At 45.8% G+C, this 13,607-nt stretch overlaps 1 protein-coding gene across 2 annotated transcripts in view; it reads left to right on the top strand.

The window, feature by feature from the left end:
* Positions 1-13,066, top strand: part of MGLL (monoglyceride lipase) — a 64,652-nt gene extending 51,586 nt beyond the window's left edge. For both annotated transcript variants that reach the window (XM_071550481.1, XM_071550480.1), the window contains exons 6-8: positions 2,220-2,309; positions 8,113-8,328; positions 9,297-13,066. In XM_071550481.1, the coding sequence (XP_071406582.1) occupies positions 2,220-2,309; positions 8,113-8,328; positions 9,297-9,422 (432 nt within the window). In that variant the 3' untranslated portion in view covers positions 9,423-13,066. The remainder of the gene's footprint in view (positions 1-2,219; positions 2,310-8,112; positions 8,329-9,296) is intronic.
* The last annotated feature ends 541 nt before the right edge of the window (positions 13,067-13,607 follow it).

Here is a 13,607-nt window from a genome sequence, read left to right as displayed (position 1 = left end):
GTAGTTGAAAATATACTTACAAGAGAAAGGATTTGAAAACAGGCAGAGTATTCCTGCATAAGTCACGTTTTCTCATAAAGCTGTGTGGTTTTTTTCCTCTGAGAGTCAAAAAACATTTCATGGTGGTTGTGCTTCTGAGGCACAAAGGCTTTGGTTTTCCCTTGGAACACGTATGACTTCTCGGCCCTGGGCCATTTCCCAAGGACCGTTGCATTCATCCTTTTGCTGGGGAAGTTTCCAGCTGAGCAAGAATTTACCTTGGCCTGAACAAATGAGGGCTCAAGGCAACAATAACAGCGAGACAGACTAAACACTGGGTCCTTCAGTCCCTCTTAGGAATACCTTTCCTTGCTGCTGAACCAGCCCTGGCAGCATGAGAAGCACGGTGTGTTGCAGGAAGATCAAATGCTGCCCTTTGCAGAAACACAATTTCATCAGTGCCCTATAAATCCTGTGTCCTGATGGAAGCATCCAGTTCAAATCCAGTGGAGTGAGAAGGATCTTGCTGCCTTCCTCCTTTTCTTTTCAACTGACCTGTACAAAATTTAACTCTGAATCTTCAGAATTTCAGAGTGTAGAAATAGGAGTCACATCTGCTGGCAAAGGGCAGAGCAGGGGTGAAAGAGCATCTCCTGCTACATTTCTGCTATTGAATGCTTTGAAATCAGGTGGGCAGGACAACGCCTTAGGAAATATTCCCTGGTGATTAATCCTGTACTAACCCTCAGTCTATTGTTTAAGGGACTCACTACACAATATTCTCTCTTTGCCTTTAGTGTTTTCCATTTCGCCTCTTGCTGATCTATTGCTTTCCAAGCCAGCTGGACATCATGTTGCTCACTGTCATTCAGCCTGAATCTGCACCCAGTAACAGTGCAGAGGACTTACTTCTAAGGTATAATCAAACTGGAAGAAATTACTATATTAAAACGTCCTTTTTTGGCTTTGTTCTGTCCAATTTAGCAGAGATGTTAGTCATCAGGTTCAGGGTTCATAATCTTGCCTAGGATTTACGAAGGCGCATAGCTCAAATCATCACTGCCTGGAGTTAACATGAAATGAAGACACCCCCATTCCTGCTTGTTTGCATCATGAGCTCACACCTGCATTGGTGTGCATATGTTATTTTGCCAGTCTAGCTTCTGAGACCTCAAAAGAAATTAATTTTGCTGCCACAATGTTATAGCCAGTGAGGGGCTCAGTATATGGGTAGACAGTCACACTGGCTCCTAGTCATACCTACTGCAAGGTACACACGCGTTCCCAAATGTGCTTTTTCACTCTTGGATGACTTTGACTTCAACCTTGTGTTATTCCTCTAATATCATAATTACTCTGTCATGTGTCATCTGGGATCTGAAATGTCAGAGAGTACTTCAGAAGTGATTACATACCTGCAGGAACAGAGGGCATGGGCAAGAGCCTACCTGGAAATGCCAGCTGTAAACATCAAAAGGCCATAAAACAGACGAATGAACACTAATTGTGTATTTTCTGACTTAAGTGGTGATCACTTAATTAAAGGCAGCTACCAAAGATTCAGAGCAGAACTGTGATATCAACATGCTTCTATAGTGCTATTGAAATGAAAGATGTTACCTTTTCTTCTGCTAGCAGTTTCCAGCCTGGGCTGCTGAATGCTTTTGTGTCTCATTCCCAGGAGACATGTGAGCAGTGGATTCCCTTAGCCAATGCACGCACACTTCGCTGTTGTTTATATACAGGTTCCCTGGAGAATATGCTTATCAAAATGAGTGCAGCCTAAGCAACTCCTGCAAATTGCACCCAACATCACTTATTCACTGTAGGCTGAAATCAGAGCTGTGGCAGCAAGGAAAAGGCAATGCAACACCAAACCCCGGCCTTTCCAAGACTTGGAAATTACCTTTTCATATCAAAGTGCTTAACTGAGGCTTTTTTAGAAATTAACTTGAGAATGAGAAGAAGGCGCAGTACAATGAAGTTGGGCTGTTGCATGTGGACAGACAGCTGACGGCATTTCAGTCTAGCACACCCACTCCCTGGTCCCAGGAGCAGTTTGAACACTTTCTTGTTAAAGAGAAATGCTTTAAATATAAGACAGATTTTTCTCCAAAGTCAGTTGACTATTCTCAACTATTTACCTCCCATGCTGATTCCCATCAGCTCAGGATTTGCTCCTCTATGTTCTCTCTCTTGCTCTAACTGGCTCTTTAACTGCTTCCTTTCCTCTCCCACAGGTTTTTGCAGCGAAAGTCCTCAACTTTGTTCTCCCAAACCTGTCACTGGGATCAATAGATCCAAATGCAATTTCCCGGAACAAGAAAGAGGTAAGAACCTTAATGCCATTTAAAATCACTGTGTAGTTGGTATCTTGTCCTGGACCCACTATTCTCTTTAAAAAAAACGCCACAAGTGTTTTGCTAAATCAGGATAGCAAAAATCTATGCTGGTGTAAAAAGGTGACACATCTCTGGAGGCAGTGGAACTGACTGTACACAGAAGAAGCTTGTGGGAAACCAATTGTTCTTCCCTTCCCTTCCCTTGCACTCGTAGCCACCCTCAGCACAAGAAGTAACAGAGAGCTACAGCTGCAGTGGGAAGCACAGAGGAGACATGTTTGTCTCTACTGCACCACCACACTCATTACAGCAGCAAAAGCCAGCTCATACAATTTGCAAAGACACTGCTAACAACTCTACTCTTTGCAGTGAAATCTTGTAAAATCCTACAGTACTGGAAATTTGTTTTCCTGCTTCCAAATGAGGATCACATTGTGCCAGATGCATTCCAGCAGAGGAAAAGAGCGTGCTTATCCCAAAGAACTTGGCTATGAGGTCCCCTGGATAATGCTCTAACTCTGCTACAACCTTTCCAAACAAATGATGCATTTATGCTGCACCCAAGATTAATACTTAAAGGAGCTGCAGTTGAAGCAGCTGTTGTAACAACCCAGCTCCAGCTTCACCACTGTGACTGTGCATGAAACTGTCCCAGGGTTGAGTATTTGTAGTGCCACAACAGCTTGGAGCCCTTCTCCCATTCACACCCACTCCTACTAATAGCAACACTGCCAGCCTACTCATGCCATCACTGCAAGAACAGATGTCATTGCAACTGCTGCAACAATATCTAACAAAGGCTTTTCCTTCTCACTGTTGTGAGAGGAGTGAAGGAGGAAGACATGAACTGTAAGTGAATGAAGGTGCTTAGGCTGAACCCAGAACTTGGTGAAATAGATAGAAAATGACTCCCCAGAGTGTCTCAGGAGCTTCACTGATGCAGTGGTCACTTGTTCCTGGGCTCCCACATAAGCACACATCTCACTGAGAGATGCTGTAATTCTCTGTGCTGTTCATGCAATGGTTTGTATCTTAATTAGGAGTTAATAAGTTGCCTTTCTCTGGGGAGGCAGCTCAACTGGCATTAGAATTGAAGCTGAAAGAATCAGGGGCTAAGACGATGCCAGTGTCTGTGTAAGTGCAATGCGTCCAGCCCCAGCATAGCCCATGTCTTTCATTCACCTGTTCAGAAAACTGGAAAGCAAGGAGTCTCCCAGAATAGTCTCAAGGATTTCAGCGTTGTTTCTTGGCACTGCCAGAGAGTTTTTTGGTCCAACAACTTTCAGTTCACTTATCTGTGAACAGAGCATAAGATTTCAATGTGTGTGTTGGAGGTGGAAAGATTAAAGGAGCTGAGGAAAAGAAGACACAGTAAGTCCTAGGAAACTGTGAGGACTAGCATGGAGCGAGATCATGTGCATCCGCTGATGCACCATGTGACATATGTTCCAAAGTACCATATGAGGCTACACAAAATATACACTCAGGAAGAAGGCTGATTCCAGTCAAGCTGTAGAAACCTGTTTTTAATTACATTCAGCCTCCATAACTTTTTGGTTGCATATAATCAGATAAAAGGTTTAAATTAGACAGTCAATTCACTAAAGTCACACAGAGGAAAGGTTTCACCTCTACATTTGTATTTAGAGGATAAAAACAATCTGTGCTGTGGAAGAGGAGAGGAATTTGAGAGCATTACCTCCTACCTGAAGAGTGAGCGTGGCTGGGACATGTGGATCTTTACCTGGTTCTGCACTGATTTGTTATGTGACACATCAAACTCCCTGCTGCAGCTGGTCCTTAAGGGTAGAGGTTTTAAATAAACCACCAAGAGCTGGATCCTCTGCTGGAAGATACTATGCTGAACTCAATAACTTTGCAGGAGAAAAGTGATGATGTGAGGACATCCTGAATAATAATGCATTTAGGAAAGTGTCAGAGAGCTCCCTTAATTTGGTGCACAGTATTGACCAAGCATTTCCGTGTTGGGATGATGTTAGGAATCACCACAGCAACCACTGGACATAGTTTATAATAAATGCTATTGTGTTGTCTTTCTAACCACGTATTTGCTGCTGCTTCCTCTGCTCTGTGATGCTTCAAGTCTCAAAAGCTTCCTTGGAGCATTGTTTTTCCTCTGCTCTTTCTATGGAGCAAGGGAGAGCCTTTTGCAGTGGATAGAGATGTAGGTCAGCTTCATTAGTGCCTACTTAGAATGAAGCAGTTTTCAAAATGAGACAACAAACCGCAGTGCTGTGCTGCCTTCACACCTGCAAGTGAACACAGAGCTGTCCGTAGCTGTGGGCTGTGATGTAAAGCATTTTTGCTGACTCCCTTCAAGACACCAGGATTTGAGGCTCGAGGCACTTACTGAAGACAACACAATATCTTGGTCCTCTGGCTGCCTCTAATGCACACTCCACCCTCCTTTTGGACTCAGGATGCTCGGCTTCAAAGCACACAATGTGCTGGAAACATCCATTATTTATATGTTACACATACTCTCTTGCCAGACCAACTTTCTATTTGCTAGAAATATTTTTGGGACGTCATCCAAGAATTTCCTGATGACTGTATGTTCCCAGAAGGCTGTCTTCAGAGTATAGGGACTGAAACACAGGGAGACACAGGGAGATGTTTGTTTGATCTGTTTGCTGTTTCAAACACAAGAGACACAAAAGAAAGCAAGAAGCAACCTTAAAACCCAGTCCTGTTATTCCAAGGAGGAATGACATCACAGTGGCAGGCACCTCTTTACCCCATTAGTCTGTGTTAGCTGCTGTTGATTTCAGTGAATAGTCCCCTGACTTCAGTCTCATTCCTGCAAAGCCCACATAGGATAAGGCTGCAATTACCTTATAATGACTTTATTGCTCTGCAAAATGCAAAGGGAAGGTGCACAGGGCAGTATAATGCAGCAGCCTGATGGTTGCTTCTGTCTTACAATTACACAAAGAATTAAAAGTGCTGTTGTGACGGACTCTGCAGAGCCTTCGCTGAGCTGCAGCTGGAAGCGGTCGCAGGCTCTCCGAGGGTCACCTTCAATTCTGCCCCTGCTGTCTCAGAGCTCGGTGCAGCAATGACAGCTTTGGGCTTGCAGGGTTTGTAGATTATAGCCTGCAGAACACAAAGCCCATTCTCTGTGTTTCCCTCCTTCCCCACCAAGCTGCTGCTTGGCACTCATCCCATGCACTGAGCATTAACTCTGAGAAGGATTCCCGTTCAGTGACTGGGAACAGGATACTCCCCCTGCAGTCCTGATCAATCTGGCTTGGGATGGGGTTATTATTTTTTTCACCTGTCATCATCTACACAGAAACATTTTTTGGCTGCTCAGTAGTTAAAAAAATCCCTGTTCTTTTAACACAAACAAGAGAAAGAAAGAAACCTATTAGGTCATTCTAGCATTTATGAGGCTGGAGAGCAGACCAGCTCACATGAATTCATCAATACTGTTTTACTCCATGGGAAGCGACCTTATGTCAATCCATCCACCCACTCTTTCTGAATCCCCCTTGCAAAGTCTCTCATTTATTGCCTTCAATTAAAAAGAAATCAAACTAAAAATTTTTTTCAAATCCATTCTAAAGCTGTGTTGCTTTAGCACAGCACTGTGACATAGATCCAGATGAGGCTGAAGTCAGTTGCTAAGTAGTCAATACAACATAGGGGTTTTGCTTAAAATACTGATGAAAAGTCATCACCTTTGGCTGAGAATATCAGGGTACACCAACTGTCAACAGGAGAGCAAGTAACACCACACTGGGAACTTGGTGTTTTGGATGTGAAGGCTGAACTTTTTCCATGAGCACATTCACAAGAGGAAAATTCTTTCTAAACACAGGCAACTTCTTGCCCTTTTTAAAAGACTTTGGAGAGCAGGGAAGCTGAACAATGTCGGGCATGGAGGACACAGGTGAAGGTTTCTGCACGGACAAACTGGTTGGGCACTTGAAGGATCTATGCAGAGTCAAAAGAACCATGTGCTGCCAACCCTCTAGGCTGACCTTCCTAAGGATGTTAGCAGGAGCAGAGGATGTTCAGCATGTCTTAATATGTTAACCACAGTCTTATCTTTGCAGTGGCCTCTTACAAGCAGTTTTCCAGATCCTCAGCATGCACAGCCACTTGAAAGGGAGACACTGTGTGTAATATTCTAATATTATGAGCTGTGATGATTATCTTTGTCTTCCTGTCAAAAATTACTCCTCACTTCAAAGTAGCCATGATCTTGCACAGCAACGAAAACACAGTTATGACCTTACTCAAACATCCACCACATCAAAGAACCCCTAAGTGTGTTCTATAGCAATTTGAATTTCTTTGGTGTAACTTCAACACGAAGCAGATTGGCTCTGCAGCTGTCCCTCCCTTGACCGTCCTCAGCACTGTGGGCTGGGCCTGAAGGGTGCCAGGCATTAATAATCCCAATTTTCACCCCGCTTCCTCACCTTGCTGCATTCAGGGATAGAAACCATGGATTCAAGTGACAGGAGATAGTGGGGACTGGAAGCAGCAAAGTGATGGAGACTCAGGAGCACCAGCATACCTGACTGTCAGCTCCATTTCCAGTGCTTTGTGCTCCAGCACATTTGAGATGACAACAAGGGAAACTGGCATTAAAACCTGTGGCAAGTAAATGGCCCCAGGTGGGAAAGCCCTGCCATGTAGTGTTCTTTTGCCACTCTGAGAATCTCACCTCGCAGGGAAATGAAGGCAGAATCCACCCCAAAACCTTTCTTTCTATGCTGTCCTGCACTGCAGACCTGTGCCTACACCTACACATGGCTACATGTCCTTGGGGTGGCGTGGTGGCTCCCCTCCTACCGTTGGTCTGCTCAGGACAGACACGTGCTGCAGCAAGAGGACCTCAAGTTTCTGCAATGGAAGAAGAATTTGAACAGACCCCATCGCTTGATCTGAGAGGAGGAGACTGTTTTCAGCTAACCTATAAATAACCATCATTTCTATAAACATCTGCCAGGGCTGGGAGAAACTGGAGGCTGTGCCAGAGACCAGCCCATAATCAAAGCATTCTGGCAAATATTGCGATGGTAGGGGCTGTGTGGGCCGTCTCCACATACAGTATACAAATATTTACTGTAGATTTGCCTGCTGCAGTAACCACTCCTTCCTAGCAACTTTCTGCACCAGCTCTTTTACATTTTTACCCACTCACAGTCTGGCTGAGTGAGTTGTTGACTCCTTTTTTTTGCCTACCACCTAATACCATCATTTGCTGCCTTGGTCTGTACACACTTTGCACCCAGAGATGACCCTTTGGCTTTACAGTCAGATTTGTCAGTTGTCTGTAGGTGTAGGTCATAGTCTTTATCCTCAGAGAGGTAAAAAGAACATCTGAGCTCTCGGCAGAGAGGGTTAGGCCTGGAGACTATCACCTGTCAAGTAACGCAGTCTGAAGAACCCTCTGGAGAAGAGATACCATGTTTGAGTGACAGAAGGACACAGCAGAGGAGAAAAATGGAGGCAGGTGCCCCCATGGGAACAGTCTTCATCCAACACTGGTTGTTTAGCTGCAGAAGTAGCTTTGGCATAAATATTGCCAGTGGTGTAAAGGGAAACACACAGCAAAGAACATGTCAGGTTGTGTGAGCAGTTCTGGGAAGCCACAGTAAAGACCTTGACCTTGACTCTGATGGCAGGATGTCCTTAGAAAGTAGGAAATTATTGTCCAAGCCAAGGGAAGAGATTCCTCACTGCAAGGCTGATCTGCTTTTCTTCATCTGCATGAAATATTGTTAACCTTAAATTACCTCTTTCTCCCTGGCAGATGGAGTCTTACACATCTGATCCCTTGGTCTACCATGGTGGCATGAAGGTCTCCTTTGTCATCCAGCTGATGAATGCCATTGCCAGAATTGAGCGAGCTCTGCCCAAGCTGACTTTGCCCATCCTGGTGCTACACGGCTCTTCCGACAAGCTCTGTGATATCAGAGGGTCTTATTTACTGATGGACACGGTGCAGAGTCAGGACAAAACACTCAAGGTCATCCTGCTTTCTTGATTTTTGGGGTATTATCCTGTCAGTGTTGGCCTGAGTATGAGTGACTGTGAGGGGAGGGGTAGGGACCTGCTCACCTCCAGAACTGGAGGTGAAGAGGGCTGGTGGCTTGGTGACACTGAGCAGGTGACAGCCCCTATCACCAAGATGTAGTCCAAGCTCAGGTGGCCTTTCATCAGCTACTGCCAGGCTGCAGACAGGGAGTGGTAGGTGATCTCCAGACCTGCTCCAGCAGTGGCTGTGTGCCTAGAGGTCTCTTGGGCATGAAGCAGTTTGGTGTAGAAGTAGGGTGAGGCTCATAAGCAAGTAAAGTGCTGACCCTAAAAGCTCTTCTGAACAATGCCAACTGAGCAAGCACCAACCTTACCTCATGCCCCAGCATGTAAAGGTACGGGGGGGGTCTTTCCAAAGCACTGGACAACAAAAGCCACTTCACATCTGCTCATTTCAAGAGAGCCACAGCTGATTAACCAATTGTTAGCACATGAATGAGCCTGAAAGAGAGAAAGGGAGACCAGGGGAAAGCTTTTGTAATTGGGAAAATAACTGGATAGTCTGAGCATAAAAGAAGTAAAATTGCACAAGGCATTATGGGAACATCCCCCATTGTCCTTTACACTCCAAGGGCACGATAAGTATTTCCTCCTCCTTAGTGGACTAAGAAGCTAGAAATGGATGGGGCTGGGATGAGCATTATGTTCCTAAAGGGCAGCAGGGTGCTCAGGTACCTATAGACATCAAGCTGCAATGGCAACACCTTCCTGCTTGCCAAGGGCCAGCACCACCAGTGGCATGTCTTTGATTTCATAACCTGCCACATATCGGAAAAGAACTGACAAGGTGTGGGCAGGATGTGTTGGACCTGTGGGTGTTGATGAGAGGGGACTGATGGCTGTTTTGTTCATGCAGATTTATTTTTTCTGTGCTAATCTCCACTCTTTCCCTGGTTGCAGGTGTATGAGGAAGCTTATCATGCCCTCCACAAAGAGTTGCCTGAGGTCTCTACCTCTGTCTTCACAGAAATACTAACATGGATTGGCCAGAAGGTCTCAGCAGCTGGGGAAACCAGCCATACTTAGGAGCAATTGCTTTTGCATCTTTTACTGGGGTTTTCTGGGAATAGAAGCTTTTCTTATTAGAAGTCTCTCAGAAAAAGATCTAACATGGAGGGACTCTTGGGGTATTTTATCACACAAAGCATAAGGGAGGGTGGGGGGAGAGGCACAGGGTAGGGCATTATTTGCTAATGTAAATGGCCATTGCCCTAATCTGGAGAATAATTGGCAGCTGTGGGAGCAGCTGTCAAAGCTTTCTGGGTCGGGCAACTTTACTGAAATGTCCCTCACCCACCAAACTTCCCCTCACAGCTTCCCCTTCTTTGCTTTTGCTGGGGTGACTGGGGTGTATTTATACTGCAATAACTTTTGGTATGTAAAAGAAGACAGTATCTTCCACTTCATGGTTTTGATTCCAGGTGTGTACCATCCCTTCTCTGGCCCCACCAGCCAGCACCTTAAAAGCCCTGGCCCTTGAGAGGAGAGCACTAATGAAGGTGCTGGGTAGTGAAGAGAGGCTAAAGATGGAGCTGATGGCTCCCTGAAGGTGAAAGGCTGATTTTCAAGGTCAGACCCCTTTTAACACTACCTTTATAAGCAGGCCAGGCCAGAGCAGAGCACAGCCAGCCTCCCCTGCCACCCTGCATCCTCTGCGAGTTTGCACTTGGGGAAAACATGTTGAACAGCTCTTTAATTTCCATCATCAGAGAAGGATCCCAGAGGGAAGAGCAGGAATATGGAATCAAACCTGCTTAGCACATTCAAATCCCATGCTTTTCCCAATGACAAACTTTATCTCTTCTGCAAAATTAACTATTCTGTAAATAGTCCTAGGGGTTGGGGTTTTTTCCTTCCTTCCTTTTGTTTTTTAATCCCCTTTTTTTCCCTTTTGGAATTAATCACTTGTGCTACTGAAACTGAAAAAGCAAAGTCAAAGATATAAGAGAATATAGTAATATAATATATGATGAATATAGAGGTGGCTGGAAGCTGGGGAATAAATGGGAGGAGAGTGAAAAAGAGGTTAATCGTTCCTTCTCTTGGCAAGGAATAATGTTGTCCTACCAGGATCCAGTCCTCTCACCATAACTTTACAGTCATAATCTGTTGTTTTCCTTCATCAGTTGGAAAGTGTCCTGAAAATAATGCTAGAGAAAAGCACTGAGCATCTGGTGGGTGGGGAGTAGCAGTGGGTGTCCTCATGGTCCACTGGTTTAGCAGGAGACCCACAGCATGAACAGAGATCCTGTCCAAGCTCATCCCAGTGTCCTCAAAATCAGCACTGGGATAGATCACTGAGGGGCCAAGCTCACCCCTTTAGGACATGTGGAGAGCTGAAGACAGAGCACAGGGTATGACCATCCATCCAACATACACCTTGCTGCACTGGGGGCATCCACAGACCCTACAGTACAAGCTGCCACGGAGAGCTTGTGGACCGGTCCTGTGGTGCAAATAAACCCAACCTTAGAGCTGCCTGGGTCTGTGGTAGCAACAGGGTGAGAGGAAAGAGTTTAGGCCCAGGTATAGAGCAGAGACATTGCACTGACACAGTAAAAACTGTGTAGTGATGACAATGGCCCTGATCATGAGTATACTTCTTGGCGCTATCCAAAGGGAAGGGGTTTAACCTGCACCTCTCCCTCCAGTTTTTCAAGAAGAAAATGGAAATATTGCACTATGAGAGAAGGTGGGGCATCTCCCCCCAAGGCAAACCAGACCCCTGAGTGCCTTCCCTGGCAGCAGTGGGAACCATCACTATGCCTGGAGTTGCCTTCCCCAGGGTTGGATCCCACCTTGACAGTTGTGGGGATCACCCACCTCTCTTCCCTTTGAAGGAAGTCTTGGCAAGGTTCAGGAAAGGGAATCAGGGCTCAGTCCCTTTCGATCCCAGCAGCACAGGTGGATTAAAGATGTGTGGATGGAGGTTGTGTTCTTGTAATTGCCCTCAGGGGCCGCAGTCAGGGAAGCTCTTTTATACAGGTTGATCCAGGCACTTTCCCATTTGTATTTTCTTGCCTCTATAAAGAGAGGAACAAGCTGTAGTTCTCCCAGCAATGCCAGCTGTTTATTGACCTATTATTCCAGTGCAATCAGCTGTTCTCAGCAGCCCCCACTAAACCTCTGGTGACACTTGCTCTGGGAAGGAGCAATGCACAGGTCACCTGCTCTTCATCTTCCAGCTGCCTGGCTTGAGGCTACTTCTTTTCCTCAAGCAAGCACCCTCCTGACCAAATGCTGCTAGCAAAACACAGCAAGAAGAGAAATACTACAGTAGTGATAAATCTCACCTGCTTCTTCAGCTGGAAGGGGAAACAAGTAGGCGTGATCCAGAGGTGACAGACATTGTGGGGGTAGTAGCAAAATGATCACTTAAGGATGGGATTTTTAAAAGCACTTTTCTCGAGGAAGTCAGGAGGAGTAAATCAATGCCCACATTCTTTACATCCCTTCCAAACTGACAAGCACTTTGCAGGAGGGGAGAGGGACGTGACCCTTCAGCAGGAAGGTCAGAGCCCGTCTGCTCCCTCCAACCTGGCTTCAGGCAGAGGAAGGTCCGTGGTCAGTGCCTTTGCTAAAATGTGTCCTTTCACCCAAGAAATATCTACAGCCCAACAGAAATAAAGGTTAACCAATTACGTTGATCTGGGGAAGACTTGTCCCTCTGTCTATAGCAAAGTTCAGCAGTAGCACGTGGGAGGCTGTGTTTGAAAAACAGGCTAGCAAACAAAACATGCAAAGAACAACAACAACAACAAAAAAAAAGCCAAACCCCCAAGCCATGGCACAGCAGCAGTTATTGCCACCCTCAGCCAGTTTTCTGAAGAGTTACCTTCTGAGGCATTTAACATGAGGAAACCTACCCAAAAAAGCCAGACACCACTCACTCCAACCCCACATATCCCTGGCCTGGTTGCTGAGTGGAGAGGGGCCACAGCCCCTCTGCAGGTGGGGGAATGAGTGCAGAGGGCAGGGGTGAGGAGGAGATCAGACTGGGTGAGGTGAGATGCTGCTCTGCACCTGCCACAGCTCAGCCTGTGCATTTCAGCTCTTACCACTGTTGCTGATCCCTTCCCCTGCCTATAAGCTACTTTATATTGACCCAGTTAGGTTTCACCAAGCCCTGGAGGAATTCTTCCTTCGCTGACCAGATTAGCAATGAGCAGAGCAGCTGCTGAGGGAAATGTAATTACACTCTATTTCCAGCTGGCAGGTACCATTTGCAGGGAGCACAGCCAGCCTTACGAATGTTGTTGTGCAGAGCTGCACCAGAATCTGACCTGCCTTGGAGAATGGGTGGCACTCGTGACTGAGCAATAGCAACGTGTAACTACTGTATATATCATCACCTGTAGCACTGAGAGGCCATTCCCCACTGCCTAACCCATCATGTTTTCTATTTAGCCTGTTCTTTTTATACCACTCACGTTAGCACACTGCCAGCACAAACCCTTTGGGATCACATTTCCTTTTACAAGTAATTCCTGAGGTTGTCTCTCTTGTTCCGCTGTGTTCCAGATAAATAAAATACATTTATATATATATATACATATATAAAAACATATATACATACACATGTATTTTCAGTGGAAAAACCATAGACAATTTAGGATTCTTAAAGGAATACAATGTATATTGCAACTAATAATAAAGTTATGTTTTCTGAACTGAGCGTGTCTGAGGGCATCATTGGTGACTGCCATCCCTCTGAAGGGTGAGAAGAGAAAGGCAGAGAGATAGTAAATTGCAGTTCAGCTTGAAAAAAAGAAACAGTGAATAAAACTCCACAATCATTCTCAAGTGCTTCCCACACCCCAGACAAAACAGTGAGGAGCTGGTGGACGATATGCAGTAACAGGCAAACTCAGCCTGCTTCAAGACCTGATTCCCATGCTTTTACAAGCCCATTAAAATAAGATGCTGGTCCTGAATTAAACCAATTCCAACAGGAAGCATCTGCACCGTGGTCAAGAGCAGCTGCTGTTTAAATCCTAGCTCTTGCCCCCAGCTGCAGCTGCAGACTGGACTGGGGAGTGGGGCTTGATGCTCTGGGCTCCCAGGCAGCACCCAGGTGCTCTAACAGCCCCATGCCCATCCAGACCCAGGGCTGCAGAAAAGTCCCCCCTGCCCAGAGAGTGTGGCTGGGGCACAAAGCGGTCACAGAGTTCTCTCCTGCTCTCCTTCCCATGCAGACTTCTGGACAAGCCA

Source organism: Pithys albifrons, chromosome 3, assembly GCF_047495875.1.
Source record: "Pithys albifrons albifrons isolate INPA30051 chromosome 3, PitAlb_v1, whole genome shotgun sequence".
NCBI lineage: Eukaryota > Metazoa > Chordata > Aves > Passeriformes > Thamnophilidae > Pithys > Pithys albifrons.
Note: the sequence above shows the minus strand (reverse complement) of the source record. Positions and strands in the feature narration are given on the sequence as shown.